Raw genomic sequence first — 20,961 nt, 5'->3', positions numbered from 1 at the left:
TACATGGCAAATTACTGCACAGCAAGTCAGGGTATGACTCTGCAGTGCACCAGCTTGTTGTGCTGAAAAGTTCCATGTGGATGCTGTTATAACACAGTGAAGGTCTCTGAGTGCAGTTTGTTAGAATTTTCAGTGTGTGTATTGTGGCAGTGTCTAGTGTTACTGTCTGGAAAGCTAGTGCTCTGTAGAGGCACTGTTATTAATGTTTAATATGGATTATGACATTATATATTTGAATCCAATTATATCATTTTTATAACTTTTAGAAATAATTTTGATTCACATAGTAAATGCATTAAGAAACCAGATAAAACTTAAAATTAAACATACAGAATTATATATATTTTATAACGTAAACCAACTCTTAATACTCCTGAAATGTACTTATGCTTCTATCAAAAGCAGCACTAGCAATGACATCTTTATCTTTTTGTTATAATGCCAAACTAAGCCAATTTATTTAATGCCTTTATTGTACAGAAATATTACTATTACATTCACCATGGAATTGATACAGAACATGTTGCTCCAATGGAAGACTCTTGGCTGGAGCATGTCTTGGATTTAGTTCCACAGCATCTGAAAGTACTCAGCGAAAGTATATATTTACTGTCTGATGAAATGAGAGAAGACTATCTTCTGAGTGTAAAGAAAGCTATAGGTAAATGGATGATGATATCTGTTCTTTCTAGCTGTATGAATATTCTGAGTTATATAAGTTCATTGTGAATACCATCCTTAAATAAATTAGAAGTTTGTAGGTGACTGAGATGTTGGATACATATTTTTAATAGGAAAGTTCCACAGGATTTCATATTTTTTTCCCTTAAGGGAGAAATATGGCATCATTCAATACTTCTGCTGTTTCATAAAAATTGCTTTTATTTTGTAAATCTCACTTAAATAAAATTATTTTGAATTACATACCCTGTACAGTTACACCCTGCATCATCATTCACTTCACTGGGGTTGCCCAACTGTTTGGATCCATTAGTCTAGTGTTGTTTTTTCTTTGCTAAGCATATTTATGTTTTGGCTTTTTTTATACTTTCTTTTAGTTGACTTTGTTTTAAGAGATCCCAGGGGAAACGATGAAGACAAGAAGCAAGCTTTTCTTCCACCCCATCGTTCAGAGTAAGAAAATATATTCCTTCCTTTATATTCCTGACTAGACAACAGTAGAAGAGAATCCTGTATGTAGGGCAACCTTATTAGACAAAGGCAATTGATCCAAACTTGAGCATGTTAAATATCACTAAAAAGAAATAATATTTAGTTATTTGTTGCATAACCTCGTATAGTTGCATATTAAAGCGCTGAAAAATATGTGGTTAGTCTGACAAACTTTTGAGAATTTCCTGTCGGAGCATTTAACATTTATAGATTATAATAAGGTTGGATGTAGTCCTACAGCAAGTGATCATAAAATAACTGATCACATCCTCAGCTGATGTAGACTGACATTGCTTTTGAGTGCACAGTCTGCATGGATTTCAGTGTAGCTATGCCAATTTACAACAGCTAAGGATCCATCTCGATAAGTTTTAGTTTAAGAATACAATACATAGCAACAGTAATCAAACACTTCCTTTCCTCTCAAAACAGTTCAACAATGTGTACACTTCTTAAACTTTCAGTCATATTACAAAGCACTCATTGAGAAGCATACAAATAATATATTTAACATTTAGGAATTGGCATGTAGAAATTATCAGATAAGCCTCTACCAACATAGCTAAAGGAGAATATCAGTTGGCAAGCAGGCAACAGAAAGGTGAAAGATAAACGATACAACACATTCTAGAATTGGATCATTTATGCTGCTCTTCACCAAGCAGATCAAATTTCCGCTTATGTGACATTGATTTCAGTGCTACAAAGACTGTTAGCTGATCCTACACTTTTTAAGACAGGTGTGAAAGGAATGCGTACAGTCCATTAATGTATACAAAGATACCATAGAATCATAGAAGATTAGGGTTGGAAGAGACCTCAGGAGGTCATCTAGTCCAACCCCCTGCTCAAAGCAGGACCAACCCCAACTAAATCATCCCAGCCAGGGCTTGACTTAGTTGAGGTAGGTCCTGCTTTGAGCAGAGGGTTGGACTAGATGACCTCCTGAGGTCTCTTCCAATCCTAATATTCTGTGATATCTTTGTATACAGTAATGGACTGTATGCATTCCTTTTACACCTGCCTTAAAAGGTGTAGGATCAGCTAACAGTCATTGTAGCTCTAAAATCAATCACATAAGCGGAAATTTGATCTGCTTGGTGAAGAGCAGCATAAACGATCCAATTCTAGAATGTGTTTTCAGCCCTTCTGGGATATGAAAGTGAAGTGGTTGCAGTCTGTCTTATATGTGGAGGTTTAAGCATAAATTAGCTAACCAGTTGCCTTTTGTTGAAAAGAACCCCACAGACACCCTGGCAACATTGTGACTTCCATTTTTAGAGTTCAGTTTTTTAACTAACCCATCCATTGGCCTGCAGACTAGCTTTTTATGTTAACTTGTCAAATGCTCTCTCTCTTTTATTTGCCCATCATATTCTTTGTGAAATAGTCCAATCCCAACTAAAGCTGTCAAGGATTTGGAAGAGAGACCTAGAAATAGTGAGTTCTATACCATAAATTAAGTTGCAGCCAAATCAATGGGGAAAAACTGACAAAATTAGCCTCATTCCAAATAGCCAAACTTACCATAGCAACAGAGCTATGCTACTTCATGTTAATCCTTGTCTTCCATGACATGACACATGTAGAGTTTTCATCTGTAGATAGAGATGTAATTTTCATTAGTACATCTTGCATATTGCATTAGCGTTTATATATCATAATACAAATTAATGTAAAGGCAATGCACATACAGTTATTTTAAAACACAAACTAACTAGTTACAATTTCTACCTTTTTATCTTTAGTATTTGAAATACATAAGGATTCTGCTTTGTGTTGTTGTTGTATTCCTCACTTGTTCCTCCCCTACCTTCTAACTGCAGCCACTAAAATGGCTTTGACACCAGTAGTACAGTATGGGTTTGATCCAGAGCCCATTGAAGACCATGAAAATTCTTTCCATTGACTGGGCCGTATATTATGGGGAAAATTACCAGAAAATAATTTAACTAAAAGGTCTTGCTGTAATTTACATTTCTGGCCTGTGGCTTAAGATACCTGAAATATAACCACAGATGTACATCTGTAATCTCTGCAAGTTTTGTGTTGTGTGTTGCTTAGTCAGCTCCCACCCTGAAGAGAGTGGCAATATATGAGGGAAAGGTCCAGTATAGTTTTCTGATAGTTGGGCATAGGGGCTATCCCATGAGTCCTGATTCTGTGCAGAACTACCATGTTGTCTGTCACCTGTTGTTCTCCCTTTTATACACACCTCACCACCTCAGTGGAACATTATGGTAGAACATATGTATCTTACGTTGCAGTTGCACATTTACTTTTGCAGCCCCATAAGTGGAAAATTCTGTCTCAGACTAGTGCCATTTGGCAAAACAATTCTCTTCCACTAACGGTACTTGAGGCATGAAACTTTCTTCTAATCAAATTAATATAGGAACAGTTCTTAGCTGGATGTTGCATACATTTCAAATAGCTATTTTGCAGTCTCACAAAATACAAAATTAATTACAAAAAAAGCAGTATTTTCCCCTGTAGACAGAAATTTTTTTGTTATAGCTGTCCATTCTGAGAGTGCAAACAAAAATATTCACAAGAAATATGGGACATTTCTTACTAATGGTTCTGTTTTCCTCTTTGCACAGCAGAGAGGCGTGGCTTTTAAAATGGAAACATCACAGATTTGATCATGTGGGTTTGTAAGTGTCAAGTGTCTTGTGAGGCACCAAGAGCCCTGGGCTGCTGTTGTCTTCTGCGGGAGTCAAGAGTGGTCAGCATTTGATAGGCTCAGGCCTCATATGTCTCTATGAAGCAGCAACCATTTTCTTCAGTAATGTAGTTAAAGTTCCACTGTGTTTTACTGTTTTTTCTTTTCATTTTGAACTTCAATTTAAGACATTTTAAATCTTTGTCTTTTATGAAAGCAACTATTGAGAGATGAAAAATTGTTAATTGCTAAATGGCTAAGCTGGTTGTATGCCATGGCAAAAAAATGGGAAGAGTCTTGATTCTTCTTCGAGTAGCTTCTGCATAGTCTCACTCATGGGATATGCTGATGGTGCAACTCTGAAATGGAACCTTTTGATAACACTGCTGATTGGAGCACTCTCAGAGCCCCTCCTGACCCTGCCGTTACTGTTCCTGAAAGTTCTGAGGGTGAGGCTATCAAATTGGCATGGTGCTCCAGTCACTTCCATTCCTTCCAACCAGAGTAGCTGATGGATTAGGAACTGTTTTGGGCCCTTAGCCTAGACCCTTAGCTTAGACAATGCCTTTTTTACACATTGCCTAAATTTTAGCTGAAATACTGTCATAAATCTTAGCTGTTTATTGTTTCACTGTTGTTTCATTTTAAAAAAATTTTCTAGTTAGTTGTTAATATAGGTAGTTAGTGCTTTGGTTGCACTGGTAGGATCTGATGGAGGATTGGAAAATCAAGAATCAGGAGTTCAAAACCTATGCCTCTTGTCCCTCGTCTTTCTGGCATTGGACACTTATACAAGATGCCTAGTCTGCCTCAGAGAGGGACACTGTCCCTCAAGATACTCAGTCTACAGTACTTTCACCCCAATTGCTTGAAGGAACAACAGGTAGCCAAGCCCTCCGGATTCAGTACGGTCCCTTGGATCCACAAGTGTGTATAGTCCAGCTTCAGCTCCCCAATGCTTCTGGAGAGAAGAAGCAGCAGAAATGTTTTCATGAGATATCTTTTACAGTTTTGAGTTCCAAGAAACTTGTGGTACCCAAAAAGGATCCTAAACCATCAGATCTGAAATTGAAAAGCAGAGAGACACTGTTAGTAATAGGTAATTCACAGTAGTGATCTCCCTTGGATCTGGGAACTTTGGTACTGTGAAAAGACTCAGTGCACAAGCAGGACTCTGTCACTAGGGCCTAAAGGCACTCAGGGGATATGTTGCATCTGTTTTCTCTGAATTTCTAGCTTCCGGCTCCTAAATTGTACCAGAAAGGGTCTTGGACAAAGCAGGCAGCTAATATTTTGAACACACTGGATCCAGCTCTCTGTTTTGAGCCTGCAAAACAACCTGCCCTAACCATGGTAGCTCAAATCTACCATACAGATCTGCACTCTCAGTTTATGTTATGCAGAAGGGGAGTGATAAAAATATGGGAGAGACAAGACGAGTTTCTTTGGATCTCCATATTACTGCTTTTCCAGAGTAAGAGAAGAATTAGTAGTAGGCATGTCTGACCACCTGATTGGCTCTCTACCAAGCATTACTAGGAATTCCAGCACACCCATTATAGCAGAAATATTTTCCTCCAAGAGCTTTGGGAAGATTTTGGTCATTGGATCCATCTGTAATTACAGGAAAAGATAGTAATCCTCAACCATTGTACCAGACATGCTCTCAGAAGAGGGAGAGCCTGTAGTGCATGAAGAATATCAAGAAATTAATCCTGAGTTGGCAGACCAGATCTCTTCAGATGAGACAGCTGCCCCATCAGAGAATGTAGTATTATTTCTTGAATTACTTGACAGAATCACAACTACTCTGAACCCCCTTCAACAGTTGAGAATCCCATTCCTCCACCCATTCTACAACAACTTTGGCTCTCTGTTGAAGAACAGATTTACACATCCAGTTGTAGAGGGACTCTTGCAACCAGCAAAAACAATATGCCCACTCCTGCATCTGTACAAGCATTATCAGAGAAGGCAGATCAATTGAATCAGTTACTGCATAAGTGACCACCCAGCATCCATCCAGTTCCAAATCTGCATGTGGAGGAAACTGCAATTCAGAAGTCTGAGGGTGGTCAGATATATGCTATGCCACTTATAAAGAAACCAAAAAGAGTGGATACTCTGTGAAGAAAAACATTTTCATCTGCAACACTGGGCATAAGAGTGTCAAATTATGAAGCTGTAATGGCATCCTACCAGTACCATGTTTGGGGAAAGGTGGTGATATTTGCAACATCCCTGAAGATCAGAGGCAATAAGCCAGTGCCCTCATTTCTGAAGGACGGCTTGTTGCAATGCATAGTGTTATAGTGTCATTTGATTCATCTTACTCTTCTGTCAGAGCAGTACCTTGAGCCATCTCTCTTAGGCATCACATGTGACTTATAACATCTGGACTCACTCCAAAAACAAAAGCTAAATATGAAGTACCTCCCCTTTGAATGAAGTGGCTTATTTGACACAAAGATGATGAGGTCCTTGAAAAATGAAGGATGCTAGGTTTACAGCCAGATATTTTTAAGTATATCAACAGCCCAGGAGAACTGGAGTACCTGTGTTCAGGTATCACATGCAGTAATATCCATTCTCATCTTTGCCATGTTCTTTTTAACTGAGATGCCACTGCCATCAACAAAAACATCCTCCTCAGCAACATTATCAGCAAAGGAGAAAAACTTTTAAGCCGATGTAAAAGACAAATAAGTCCCATTGTTGACTTCTGTGCCAGGCCTTGGACCTCAAGTTTAGTATGCGGCCTGAGAGCCAAAAAACATTTCTTCATCATTCCTTTCCCACCCCATTCGATGACTACCTGTGTTACTACTTCAACAACTGGAGTGCTATAAACATAGACAGGTGGATTTCGAAATAACACACAGCAGACACCCTATCCAGTTCAATTCTCTCGCCTCTTAAGCATCCCAATGCAATTCTCCTCTTAAGCACCCCCCCATCTTATCCCTATTCAGGGACCCTTCTCATAACTCTACTAAGATCAGAGGTTCTGTCTGGTTTGACAACAGTGGCCAGAGATGAGGTGCCAAGGGAATTCAGAGGAAAAGGAGTTTATTAAAGATAATTCCTAATCCTGAAAAGGGATGGAGGTTTTTGACCTATATTAGAATTGAGAAAACATTCTTGTGTCAGAAAGTTCCACTTACGTATGCTGACCCTAGCATTTATAATACCTTCCCTTTCAACACAGAATTGGTTTGCAGCTTTTGATATGAATGATGCATATTGCCATATTTCAATCAGACTCAGTCTTTGTTTTCTAGTAGGGAAGATGATTTCCCATTCAGGGTCCTTCAGTTTGGTCTTTCTGCTGGCTCCAGAAGTTTTACAAAATGCTGTGGTAGCACATTTACAGAGACAATAGATCCATGGATACCCATATTTAGATGACAGTTAAAACCATTGCCAGAAGAAAATCTATCTAGAACCATGTATCCTAAGGTTATCTTGTTGAGAAGTTGGGACTTAGGATAAATTTGGAGCAGTTGCTCTTGCTACTCACTCAAAAGATCTGGACTGTCAAGTAGGAAGAGCACTTCTTCCAGAATAGGTTTTTAAAGATTCAGTTAGCCATAGCTTTACTACACCAACTACCATGTCAGAGAGCCATATTCTTTCTTAAATTAATGGGCTTAATAGCCTCAGCTGTATATGCAACAACTTACACCCAGCTCAAAATGAGATCTCGAACAGTGGTTGGCAAATAATTACTAAATGAATTTAGCCAGCATGTCTCTAACAAAGACCATACCAAAGAATTTGCAATTGTCTCTATCAATCATGGGAGACACAGTCACAATATTCTTAATGGGGGGTGGCTTTCAACCCTCCAGTTCCATCAGTAACCTCAGAAACATCCATTGTGGGATGAGGAGCACACTTCAATAACTGGATAGTTCATGGCCATTGGAATTCCCAGGAAAAGCAAACAAACAGCAGTATGCTAGCAGAGCTGACAGCAATATGATGGGTTTCCCAATCTTTTCTACTTCATCTTCACCCCAAGGTGGTTCAGGTCGTCAAGGACAACATAAGACTGGCTGTACTAGGTCAGACCAATGGGCCTGGTATCCTGTCTTCTGATAGTGGCTGGTGCCAGATGCTTCAGAGACAGGGCAATTATCAAGTGATCCATGCAGGACTCTATCTAGAGTGATCCATCCCCTGTCATCCAGTCTCGGCTTCTGGCAGTCTGAGGTTTAGAGAAACCCAAAGCATGGTCCCTGACCATCTTGGCTAATAGCCACTGACAGACCTATCCTCCATAAACTGATCTAATTTGTTTTTGAACCCATTTATACTTTTGGTTTTCACAGCATCAGCCAGCAATGAGTTCCACAGTACTTCCTTGTGTTTGTTTTAAATCTGCTGCATATTAATTTAATTGGGTGACCCTTGGTCCGTGTGTTAGGAGAACGGTATATAACACTTACTTTCTCCACACCATTCATGATAGACCTCTGTCATATCCCCTGCCCAGTCACCTCTTTTCCAAGCTGAAGAGTCCAAGTCTTTTTTTATCTTTCCTCACATGGAAGCTGGTCCATATCCCTCATCATCTTTGTTGCCTTTCTCTGCACTTTTTCCAATTCTAATATATCTTCTTCTTTTTTTAGATAAGGTGACCAGAACTGCATTCAATATTCAAGGTGTGGGAAAACCATGGATTTATATAATGGCATTATGATATTTTCTGTCTTATTATCTATCATTATTATCCTTTCCTTATGGTTCCTGACATTCTGTTAGGTTTTTTCATTGCCACTGCACATTGGGTGGATGTTTTCAGAGAACTATCCACAGTGACACCAAGATCTCTTTCCTGAGTGCTAAAAGCTAATTTAGATCCCATCATTTTGTATGTATAGTTTGGATTATGTTTTCCACTGTTCATTCCTTTGCACTTACCAACATTGAATTTCATCTGTCATTTTGTTGCCCAGTTCCCCAGTTTTGTGAGATCCCTTTGTAATTCTTCACAGTCAGCTTTGGACTTAACTATCTTGAGTAATTTTGTATCAGCTGCCAATTTTGTCACCTCACTGTTTACCCCCTTTTCCAGATCATTTATGAATATGTTGAATAGTACTGGTCCCTGTACAGACCCCTGGGGGACACCACTATTTACTTCTCTCCATTCTGAAAACTGACCATTTATTCCTACCCTTTGTTTCCTATCTTTTAACCAGTTATTGATCCATGAGAGGACCTTCCCTCTTACCCAATGGCTGCTTACTTTTCTTAAGAGCTTTTGGTATGAGACCTTGTCATGACATGTTAGCAGTAAGTTATGTAAAAAAATAGGTTGGAACTTACTCCCTGGAGCTGTGGAAGGCAGTAGCTCTGTAGGAATGGTGCAGTGAGCACAAGATCTTTGCTGTAGCTCTAGATAGAGCCCTGCATGGATAGAAGATTTATATCCATGGACATAAACCGGATATCCACAAAGCTACAGGGCTCTACCAGGAACTGCAGGGGTGAAAGCAGCAGCATGTCAGGCACGTGTGCCCCATGCTGGCAGCTCCTCCAGATAGCTGTACTTCCCCCAGCTCTGCTTCCAGCCCCACCCACTGGGGTGGGCACTAGGCTGTCCCTGGTTGCACTGTTGAGTTGAGTTGCACACCCCTGGACAGGAGACACAGACTGCTGTTTGAAAGGGACTGCTGTCCAGGAGCATGCGAGCCACTTGCACACAGTAGTGTGACCAGGGACAGCTGCCGGTGCTCTTGGTGCCCGCCCTAGTGGGCAGGGCTGGGGCCAGTACAGGAGTGGGGCCGGAGGACCTGCTGGAGTGGGGCACTGATTTCCGTGAGCAGCGGCCTGACATGCTGCTGCTTTCACCCCTGTGGTTCCTGGTAGAGCGTTGTAGCGCCATGTATACCCACATCTGGGGATATAAATCTTGTATCTGCACAGGGCTCTAGCTCGACATCTAGCTGCCTTGTGGACCAAGTGAGAAGGAACATGACAGAAGTCCATGGATGGTCATTAAAAACATCAGTGGTACACAAGAGCTTAGACTCATGGGGTCATTCAGATGTAGACTGCTTTTCAACCAAGAAAAACATGAAATGTCGCAGATTTTGATTGAGAACAGGAAAAGACAGCCAATTCATCTCAAAATCAATCCTCATAAACCAGTGGCAAGGTCTTCTTTATCCCTTCCCTCCTTTTCCCTTCATCCAGAGGATAATAAGGAAGATAAAATAAGATAAAGTAATTCTGGTTGCCCCAGAATAGTTGAGGCAACAGTAGTTCCCAGACCTTCTTCAGCTATCCAAAGGAATTTAGCAATCTTTCCATTCACTCCACATCTGTTGGCTCTACAGCATGGAATGGATTATTACTCATATCCACTTTTTCTACTAGTGCCTGCTAGCTTGGGCTATAGGGCTCAGGCAGAATTAGAAAAATCTTCTAACTAGAGGTACATGTCTTAATTAACTCCTAGGAAAGACTCAACCCATACGTGGTGTAGCCTCAAGTGGAAGAGATTTTTTTCCTCTGGGCAAATAGTAATAATATAGTCCCAACCACAGCTTTCATTCAGGCTATATTGGAATACATGGTACAGCTGAAATTTTCAAGTATCTTTATCATTGATTAAAGTTAATTTAGCAACCATATCGATTTATCACTCATAGAAAACAATCTGTTTTCACACATGGGACAGTAAAGAGATTTATGAAAGGTTGATGAACTTCTACCAACCAGTCAAGAACCCTTCACCAGCATTGGATCTTAACATAGTCCTAACACAACTTATGAAGTCTCCCTTTGAGCCAGTGGGAGAATGCTCTTTATTTCACCTTTCAATTAAAACAGCTTTCACCATAGCTGCAACATCAGCTATAAAAGTGAGTGAACTGCAGCCTCTCATGGCTGACCTGTGAGTTATAGTATTCCAAAAAGATAAAGTTGTGCTATGTCACCAAAAGGTTCCTACCTACTCTGGTAACCCAATTTCACATTAATCAGTCAATTAACCTGCTGGTAATTTTCTCAAGCCCACATGCAGGTGAAAAATAAATTGCATAATTTAGTTTTAGATGCAATAAGGGCTTGAGTTTATTATTTAAATTGTTAAGAAAGCTTCCTTATCTATTCACATGTTATGCTAATAATAAAAAAGGTTAAGTGATCACCTCTTAGGCATTATCAAATTGGGTTAGGCTATGCATACAAGGGGCCTACACACTAGCATCCATTCCTATCCTTATTCCACCACAACGATTGTGAACTCAATGGCATACCTTAGGCATGTTCCACGTACAGAAGTTTGTAGGGCTGCAATGTGGAGATCCATACATACGTTGGACCCAGAGTCTAGATCAGATGCTCAGTCTGGCAAAGCAGTATTTCAATCCCTTTTTAATTAGGACTCCATGTCCCACCTTTCTTCAAGGTCAGTACTGCTTGTCAAAATATCCCATGGATGAGAATAATCAGAGGCCACTCGAAGAAGAAATGAAGGTTACTCACCTGTAACTTAAGTTCTTTTAGAGGTACTCTCTCTATTCTCACTCACAGACCATCTTCCCTTCTTTCTCCGAGTCCTAATTCCAAACTTGGATTTGAAGAGATTGTTGGAAGGAAATGAGGTGGCTTGAACACCATGTCCCCTTCTGTACCCTGACCCTCATAACATTCAGGAAAAGTGAATAGAGAGGCAGGAAGGGGGCGCAAAAGTGCTCCAGCAGGCATTGCTATCAAAAGATTCCAGTCAGAGTCGCACCATCAGCACATCCCATGAATGTGAACATGCAGAGTGCAACTCAAAGAACTCTGGTTACAGGCGAGAAACGTTAATCTCTGTCACAATAAAAAATGTTTGTTACAATTTTAGTTTTTTAAAAAGTCATAGCACAAAATATTTTAACTATTAAATCTATTTTCCATTAGAAAGTATTACATAACTGTGATTAACAGTTTTTAAAGTATGTAAATTTAGCAGGATACCACAAAGTGCCAAATCTGTAAAAATGCATGAAAATTGTACTCAGTAGCAGGCAGACTGAGGTGAAAAAGGCAATGACTTTTTATTAAAAGACCTTAGAATTCATGGGTTTTGTGACAGAAATCATGGTTGTGACAGACATACAGCCTTACCTATTACATATTCAAGATCATTTAGAAAAATTATTGGTTAATTACCTGTATAAGCAGCATGCATGTAATCTAATTAGTTTGATGAGCTCTAAGGAACCATGAATAAGTTGCAATCTCTGCTTAAGTTTTAGCATAAAGTTATATCTCAATATTTAATTTTATATGTACTCCGCAATATTCTAGGACAATATTTTTAATTTCTGAAGAGTGAAAGAGGAAATTAAGTTTTATTTCCAAAATTGTAAATCTCAGTGGCATGCAACACAATTATAACTATTAAGGAAAATATACATATCTTTCGGATTCTTAGCATGGCTAATTGGAGACTTTATTTTACTGTTTTGTTTAGAATGGAATTTGTGCCAAAACCTTGGAACAAATCTTTCTTATCAGCCTGCAGTTACATAAAGGAAAATTTGTATGCAATGAACCCCACAATGTTGGCTGTTCTGGACTTATGGGAGACTTCTTTTAAGTAAGTGTGGACCCTGTAGATTTCAAGCTTTTCTGACAGAAAATAAACCTACTTATTGTATCATCATAGGATTTAAGGCTACTATGGAACTCTTTCAAATGATTGTTGACTCTATATAGCTGGCTACATTCCTAATACAGTGCGTGGGTTGGGACTGAAAATGATGGAGATGATTATGTACCCATGTCATGTCATGGACTGACCATTGCCTCCTTTCATTTTGAAGTTGCACTGACTTACATGTTTTCTGTTGGGGAAATGGAATTTAAGAGAACTAAGAGATTAACAGCTGAAAATATTCTCATTGTGTAGGAGGTGTGAAAGCAAAGAAGAATCCTCTTACTGGATTAATATAGCTGATTCTGGTTAGCTAATTCCTCATTTTGATGGCAAGAGTCCTGAAGAAACTTTATATTGTCAGAGGGAATTATATTTAAAAGTTTTGAAAGTTGTGGTTGAGCAGGATATTATTCTGTTTCTGATGATTCAGGACCTTCAAAAAACAGTGACATTAATTTGAATCTTCAATTGAATCAACTTCCAAGTGAAAATTTTCAGATTTGAAATCCAATTAATTTAAAATGTATATTTTTACAGCCAAGAAAAAGACAATGGAAAAAAAAATTTATAAGGTTTTCTTTATCAAATATAGGGTTGTCCTCTAAATCTACACATATGGCTAGTGGGGACTGTCCCAATTTCTGTGACAGGGAGTTCTTCAGCTACCCAGTAAGCAGCATTTGATAGTTAATCAGATTCTGTAATAATCAGAAATGCAAGCTATTCTAGTAAGATTCCTTTTTAGTAAAATAAAATGCACCTTTTTAAAGATACTAAAACTGATTAATTTAATTAAATAGACATTTTGTTCAATTGTAGGAACTAACAAGGGGTAATAAACTATTTCTGTCAAATATTCTTTACTTATCTACTAAATTTAATACACTCGGGCAAATAGGGTGCAGAATTTAGAATCTTTATCTTGGGCTTCTGAAATTGATGTTCTGCTTTGAGAATTTTCTGTATAGATAACTGTTGTGATATATGTGCCCTTGTCACATGATCTTGGAAGCATCTAGTAAGCAAAATCATTTAGAGCTGTTCAACCCTCTTTCCTTCATAATACTGCATGGACTCATCACTGTGACACTGCTGGAAGAAGACAGAACTGGCACCAGGCCTCACCACCTTCCTCATTGTCAAGTGGGAGTATGTGATGGAGGACCAGTTGGCATTATGCCTCTTTTCTCCAAACAGGAGAGGAAAAGTTTTGATGTAGAGAAGCTGTTGCAGAGTGGGTTCTTAAAGCTGCAGGATTTAGTAGTCAGGAGCTTTCAACATCAATCTTCATGTAACTCTTTGGCCTGGGCCTTTGACACTACTTTTGCCATGCATACAGCCATATTCATTGAGTGGGTATTCAAAGTTGAGGTGTCTCTTGATTTTGACAGTTCCAGTCTCAGTCAAATAGGTCTTTAGAGCTACCTCCATCAGAAGCATTTTGAGGCAGCCCTCCCAGTTGTTTTGGGTTCTGTTGAAGAAGGGGATACAGAGTGCACCTGTCTGGGTTCTGGATTTCTCCGAGGCATCTTTGATACGGACATGTCCAGTTTTTTGTTGTTTGTGGTGGTTTTTTCCCCCACTGCTTTGATCATCACCCGCAAGGATCTCTCCTTCGTTAAATTGCTCCCTGGCTTTGGCAGTGGGTCTCCTCTTTGGAAACATTAGGCCTCAGTGACTGGGAACTCTGGTCCTGATCAAAAACTCCCACTGACTTCAGTGGGAGGGGGACCAGTCCCCAACTGGGTGTTGGAGATACTTATTTAGGGTGATAAGATAATTTCTACAATAGCTTTAGCCTAGCAGTGGAATATGATTAAGCTTCTATGTACACAACAAATTGAACCATATGTAACTGGGTCAGTTATGACTAGATTTTGAAAGCAGTTTTTTGCACTTAAAACTCTTCTGTAAGTTTGTTGGAGTATTGACTGTACAGTGAATGCAGAATCAGGCCTCAACATGCCTGTTTTTACCATGTAAATGGAGATTATCTGATATGCATATCAAATCTCCAGTTTTTTTATCCCATCTTCCTCTGTCCTTATACCAAATACATTTTCTGTAGAAAAATGATCTTAGTATTTGTTGTAATATGATTGGAGATCAAGCCTTCAAGTTTTTGGTTTCCCTCTTCTCACCCATCTCATGGCTAGTGTACCTGTAATACCCATTTAAGCAGTAGCTCTGTGGTTCTCTACACCCAGCTTATTTGCCACTAGGCGTAGACTCTAACCAGGCATCCTCACCTTGCTTTGGAGCACCTCTGCTTTGCCCATTTTTGGACAGGACAGTCAGATCATCAGTAAAGGGGAAGGAGTGGAGTTGGGAGACTCCTTTCAGGCCCACCCTTCAGTGATTCCCTGTTCTCTGTATGAGAAGAAGAACTCCTTATACCTTAGGTCATTACCTCAGTCAATAGAGTATACTCACTTTCTCTGCTCAAGGGTCATGGAACCTCTGACCCCTACAAGGAACTTCTTAAATTGATCCTCCTCTCAGTGGGTTCCTCTTTTCCCCATTCCTTCTTCTGTAGCCTCTAGGGAGCTCTTTGCAACTGAAGGCAATTATCACATACCCCTAATACCAGACCCCTTGAAGAGGGGACGTGAGATATGGGCCCTATACCTTTGCCTATCAACCCTGCCTCTCAATTTGTCCTCCCCCTCCTTCTGCAGATGCTCCAGGCATGTTTTCTCAGACAATTATGCTTGTACCTTCTCTCATATTACTCAGTCCCTTAAGACCTCTTCCATACATCAGGAGGAAGTGTAATTATCTTTTTTCCTAAATTGTGGGAGGTCCTCATACAAGCTTCTCTTGGTCCAGTCCTCTGTTTGAAAATGGATTTTTTTTTTGCAGGGTAGTCACATGGAGCTCTGTCCACCTTTTCACCAAGCACCTCTATGTGAGCCTGACCACAGTAGTTGATGTGGCATTTGGATGAAGAGTACTTCAGTCAGTCAGTCTGCACTAGAATTGTTTCCAAGTAGGAGAGGGTTATTATCTTGCTCAGCAGGGCACTTGCAGGTATTTTCCCCCTTTTTGCTCAACCCTCTTCCTCATTCACCTTATTATTTCTGCTCAGTCAGTTCATTGGTCCAGAGTTGTCTTTTTACTTCTCAGAGTAGACAAAATTGCTTGATCCTGTTCTTTTTGACTGACACCAGAGGATTGACTCAACCCTGTGTCCACAGTGGCTTGCCAACTAGAAAGCTATTGCAGTAGTAGGTTACACATTTGTTTTTACATCTGCTGACTATCAGACAAGTACCCAATTTATTTGGCTTTAAATACCTTACAAATGTTAAAAAGAATTATACTAGCCGACTCACATTACTAAATTTACTAAAATGTTATTTCTGTCTTATATTTGTGAAGCTTCTTGAATTGAATTTTACTAGAAGGGAATCATTTAAAGCATGCACAAGGTATTTTTCCTGAATGTAAATAGAATTGGTGACCTGCACATGGGCCCCAATTCTGCAAACATTTATTCATATGCTTAACTTTACTCATGTGAGTAGTTCCATTATCTTCAACTTAATATCACATTTAAAGTTCTCTGAAACTCTGGCCATCTCATTGCACATATGAAGCATGTGCAAAACTTGTAGTCAATATTGCAATATTTATTTTAAATGTATATTTTGTTTTCCTAGAATAATAGTAGCAAATATCTTATAGCAACTTGCTATTTTAATTAAAATCATGGATGTGAAATAATTTTAAATTCAAACTTAAGAAGTAGGTTATAATTAGGGCCCTACCAAATTCCCGGCCATGAAAAACATGTCATGGACTGTGAAATTTGGTCTTTCATGTGCTTTTATCCTATACTATAGAGATTTCACTGGGGAGACCAGCGTTTCTCAAATTGGGGATCCTGACCCAAAAGGGAATTGCAAAGGGGTTGCAAGGTTATTGTGGGGGGTGGTCACGGTATTGCCACCCTTACTTCTGCGCTGCCTTCAGAGATGGGTAGCTGCAGAGCAGAGTCTGTTGGCTGGGTGCCCAGCTCTGATGGCGGCGCCCCGCCAGCAGCAGCACAGAAGTAAGGGTGGCAATACCGTACCATGCCACCCTTACTTCTGCGCTGCTGCCTTCAGAGCTGGAGAGTGGTGGCTGCTGGGCCCAGTTCTGCAGTCAGCAGCACAGAATTAACGGGGGCAATACCATACCATGCCATCCTAACTTCTGTGCTGTTGCTGGTGGTGGCTCTGCCTTCAGAGCTGGGATCCCAGCCAGTAGCCGCCGCTCTCCAGCTGCCCAGCTCTGAATGCAGCACCGCCACCAGCAACAGCGCAGAAGTAAGTGTAGCAGTACTGCAACCTAGGTTTCTTCTAAGCTGTGTGGCCATGCAGCAGGCTATAAAGGGGCGCGCAGCCACAGGGACCTGGAGAGGAGACAAGTAGGGGGTGGGCAGGGAGAGCCCTCACTCTCCATATTGGTGCACATAACAAAATTAATTCTGCACGTGGATATAAAAAATTAGAGGGAACATTGACTGCAACCCCCGCTACAATAATCTTGTGACCTCCCCCTTACACACAACTCCTTTTTGGGTCAGGACCCCTACAATTACAACACCATGAAATTTTAGATTTAAATAGCTGAAATAATGAAATTTATGATTTTAAAAATCCTAATTGACCAAAATAGACTGTGAATTTGGTATACTCCTAGTTATAATTTTTAACTATGTCATTTGGTAATTTTTCATTTACAAACAATAACTCAGAGAGAGAAATACAAAGTTAAAAGTATATACTTAAAATATTCATTTTATGACTGTCTTACAGAAATTTACGCTTAGTTGATAAAGAAACATTTCACAATCGTCAGGAAGCAATGGAACTCTCATTCTTCCAGAATATTGCCCTGAAGCACATGGAATCTGCCAAAGATGTTCTGCTTAAAAAGTATGATCAAATATATCTTTATGTTTATGTTGCACAGAGAGAAATCTTTACTTCTGCTCTATATATCTTTGGAAGGTTATTTTATTGGTTTGCCTTTTTATTTTTTGGGGGGAAGGAGAAAAAATGGCATCTTATTTTCTAATATGTACAATTAAAATGTATCAATGTAATTGTTGTTCTGTTTTCATTTCCTGTTGTGTAAACTAGGGATAATGATGCTTATTCTCCTTTGCAAAATGTTTTGAGATTTATGAATGAAAAGAAATGTATAAATGCTAAGTATATCATACTGATTTATGCAGTAATGCTTACTCTGGATTTTAGACAACGATGAGAAACTGTACTTGAAGTTTGAAATGGTCTACTTTGCTCGCTTATTTTGCTTGTCATTCTGTGAAGACTGTAAGCTTTTAACATATCAATTACAGGATCCATTTAAAATGCCTGTGTTTTTGGTTTGTTGTCATAAAGACATTGTTATTGATAGGCTCTGAAGGTTGTATGGAATAATACTAATTCACAGTAGCCCCATATTATTCCAGTACTACAGATCTAAATCACAGATCTCCAGAAGCAGCCTTTCTTATTCTGCTTGAGAATAGATGAAAAAGCATAGTTCTAGAGCCTTTAGTTTCATATCTAGAATCCCTGCTATAAAAGGCCCTAATCTTGCAATGGAATTCATTAGCACAGACCTGCTGTGAAGCCCCATTAAAGGATCACGGTCAAAATGAGTATAATTTATTGTTTAGCAATTTTATTTAATGAAGACCTACTTTTTAGTATTTTGCTTCCTTTGATTTGCTATTTAAGTTTTGTTGAGCAGTTTGGCAATATTATTCTTACAAGACACTTCAGTGGGCCCAATCCTGTCTTTGTTCTATGCTTGTAGCTTCCTACTGAAGTCAGTTTTGAATGTTGAAGAACTGCAAGATTAGTAAAGGAAAAAGTATATCTATTATCACTGTCTAGTAAATAAGTTATGACAATTTAAGTTAAAAATGTGTAGTTTGCATTTAAAAGTTTCTATACAATAAGGCCAACTCCTGCTCTCACTGAGCTCAAAGCGAGTTTCCCCATTGATTTTTTTGGCAGAAGAATCAGGCCCTAACCATGTTACTCTTGAGTGGATTCAAATAAAAATATAGGTCTATAACTCAGATTAATTTACTGTAGCATTTACTGTAGTGGCACTGTCTCTGAAGACAATGTTGAATTTGTTCTTTCATTACTTACACATTCAGCTCTGTAGTTGTTACAGTAATAAATCAACTAATTATATTTACAAAAACCTGAAGACCTTGTGAGACTTGATATTATGGCCAGGATTTTAAAAATGAGCAATTATTTTGGGTGACATGCCTTTTTGGTGTTCAATATGAGACACTTTACAGAGCCTGTTTTTCAGAGGGTGGATACTCAGTACTTTGTGGAAATCAGTCTTCTAACAGGGTCTCTGTTGTAGTACCCAAAATTACTTTTTCATTTTTGAAAATCCTATTTTGAGGCTGTATTGTTTCAGTGTACCCCAGATTGGTGAACATTCTATAATCTGTATGCTTTTTGGCTTCCTACAATCAATCATTACTATTTTTGCTACCATTTTTACTTGTATAAAGAAACTGTCAAAACATTCCCCCTTCTTTTTTGTTATTTGAAGTGCTGGATTTTTATCTACACATTCCAGAGTGAGCAGTTTCTTACCTTTGTCTTTAAAATGAAAACTGAGTTTATGTCATCAGGTTTAAATGTTATATCTTACAATGAGTTCTGTGTTACATATTGGTTTTACTCTGCTAGAGTCACATACATTCCACCCACATCTTGGAGAGGGTTCCTCTGCATCTTTGGGAGAACCTCGAGTTACAGACTCTTTTGTGTTTGTGCTTTATGTTTCCCTATTTATAGGCCTCTAACTCATGGCCAGCAACAGTTGTACAGAATTCCCTTTGGATCTCTGTCAATTTTCTTTAGTAATACCTACTGATGTCACTCATGAGTGACACAAGAAACTGTTTCTTCCAGGGACTATTTCTTCCTCTGCAACACTTCTGTTCCCTTCTGCCTGAGAAATAAAAGACCAGAATAAAATAACAAACTTAGCTCTCTCACATTTTATATTTGAAATTTGATTCCATAACAGCAGATAATATTTCAGGTAAACATTCCTGTTAAAGTCACTCAGCCATATGACACCACTCAAGTTAAACTATAGTCACTCAGATATACTACAGTGTCTTATGACTTTATTAAAAGAGATATAATATAAAAATTTATTTGAAAACCTGAGTTTGTTCATTCTAATCACTGAGAACACCCTCTTCTGTTCTTTCAAGGTGGTTTCCAGAAGTGCAAAATATCTATTACCAAGGTAATAAAAGAAAGCAGGTGCCCACTAATGCCAGCAGTGCCAAATTAGAATCTTTCTTCGACTGTGCTGCTACTTTAATGACTCGACAACTGCAAAACTTAGCCTTACTTTCAATGCAGGACTTTACGGATTTAATTGTACAGCCTCCAGTAAGTAGGATTAGATACTAATAAGGCAGTGTTGCTAGTCCATGTACATAAAATGACTTTTGCCATGTTTAATCTATTTTTTCTGAAAAGATTTATCAAAAAGAAGTAATAAAAATTGTGATGGCAAGCTACAATCTTGTTAAAATATCTGAGAAAAATAAAGCAAAAGCACCTTTATTTTTGTTAAGTGAAAAGGGAAATATTAACATATTTTGGATCCAGTCAATCAAAAATATAATTTGTAGTTATAGTCAATTAGATTTATAACTGGAAGACATTGATGTGCATCCAAACCTTATGTAGTGTAGTTCCCTAACTCTGTTCCATCGGACACCAGCCTTGCCCTCAAATCTGCATGGACCTCCACTCCCAGAGAATGCTGGTGGAGGAACATCCATGGGATCCCAGGGAAGCATGCTGTGGAGCTGGAATGATCCTCTTTTTCCTTCACAATTTGTGGCCAATCCAGCTCCCCTTTGTTCCTGTTATTTTGTCTGCTCATTCATTAAGTGATATTTGTTGTCTGATGGATAATTTTCTCTGTATTTCAATTAAATATATATCCCTTCATAATGGTGATTTCAGCATATTTATCATATGTTATTAAAATGGTGGCAGTCTGACAGAGAGATGACAGAAGGGTTTTAACCGGAAAGAGAAAGCTGTTCCAAATTTGAAGGGGTGCTGAAAAGCCCATGGAATTCATCAGGGATTAATACAGTATTAGAGATCCCATGGTTGGATTCCTTGGAAGCCCCACCACAGGAAAAAAAGAGTAGTCTAGAGTTCTGTGGTGCAAATACTATCCCTGTAATACTCTCAGGTTAGTTTTTGTGGATTGTGCTTACATTACACCAGTGTATATCTGTAGTAGCTTTATTAAAGTAAATGGATTTATGTTCTGCAACTGAGAGCAGAATCTCATCTTGCATGTGGCGTTACATGTGTGAGTGCTAATAAAGTAAAGCTGCTACAACATTGACTTGTGTAACCAACTTTATAAAGTTCTGATTTGGAGT

General features: G+C 38.9%; 1 protein-coding gene across 1 annotated transcript in view; it reads left to right on the top strand.

Moving 5' to 3' along the window:
• Window positions 1-20,961, top strand: part of DNAH7 (dynein axonemal heavy chain 7) — a 308,475-nt gene that overhangs the window by 29,598 nt on the left and 257,916 nt on the right. Inside the window, exons 6-10 of the mRNA XM_038420958.2 lie at window positions 481-661; window positions 1,059-1,134; window positions 12,315-12,440; window positions 17,303-17,422; window positions 19,759-19,942. Of these exons, the coding sequence (XP_038276886.1) occupies window positions 481-661; window positions 1,059-1,134; window positions 12,315-12,440; window positions 17,303-17,422; window positions 19,759-19,942 (687 nt within the window). The remainder of the gene's footprint in view (window positions 1-480; window positions 662-1,058; window positions 1,135-12,314; window positions 12,441-17,302; window positions 17,423-19,758; window positions 19,943-20,961) is intronic.

Source organism: Dermochelys coriacea, chromosome 11 (assembly GCF_009764565.3).
Source record: "Dermochelys coriacea isolate rDerCor1 chromosome 11, rDerCor1.pri.v4, whole genome shotgun sequence".
NCBI classification, from domain to species: domain Eukaryota; kingdom Metazoa; phylum Chordata; order Testudines; family Dermochelyidae; genus Dermochelys; species Dermochelys coriacea.
This window is presented reverse-complemented; position numbering and strand designations above follow the sequence as displayed.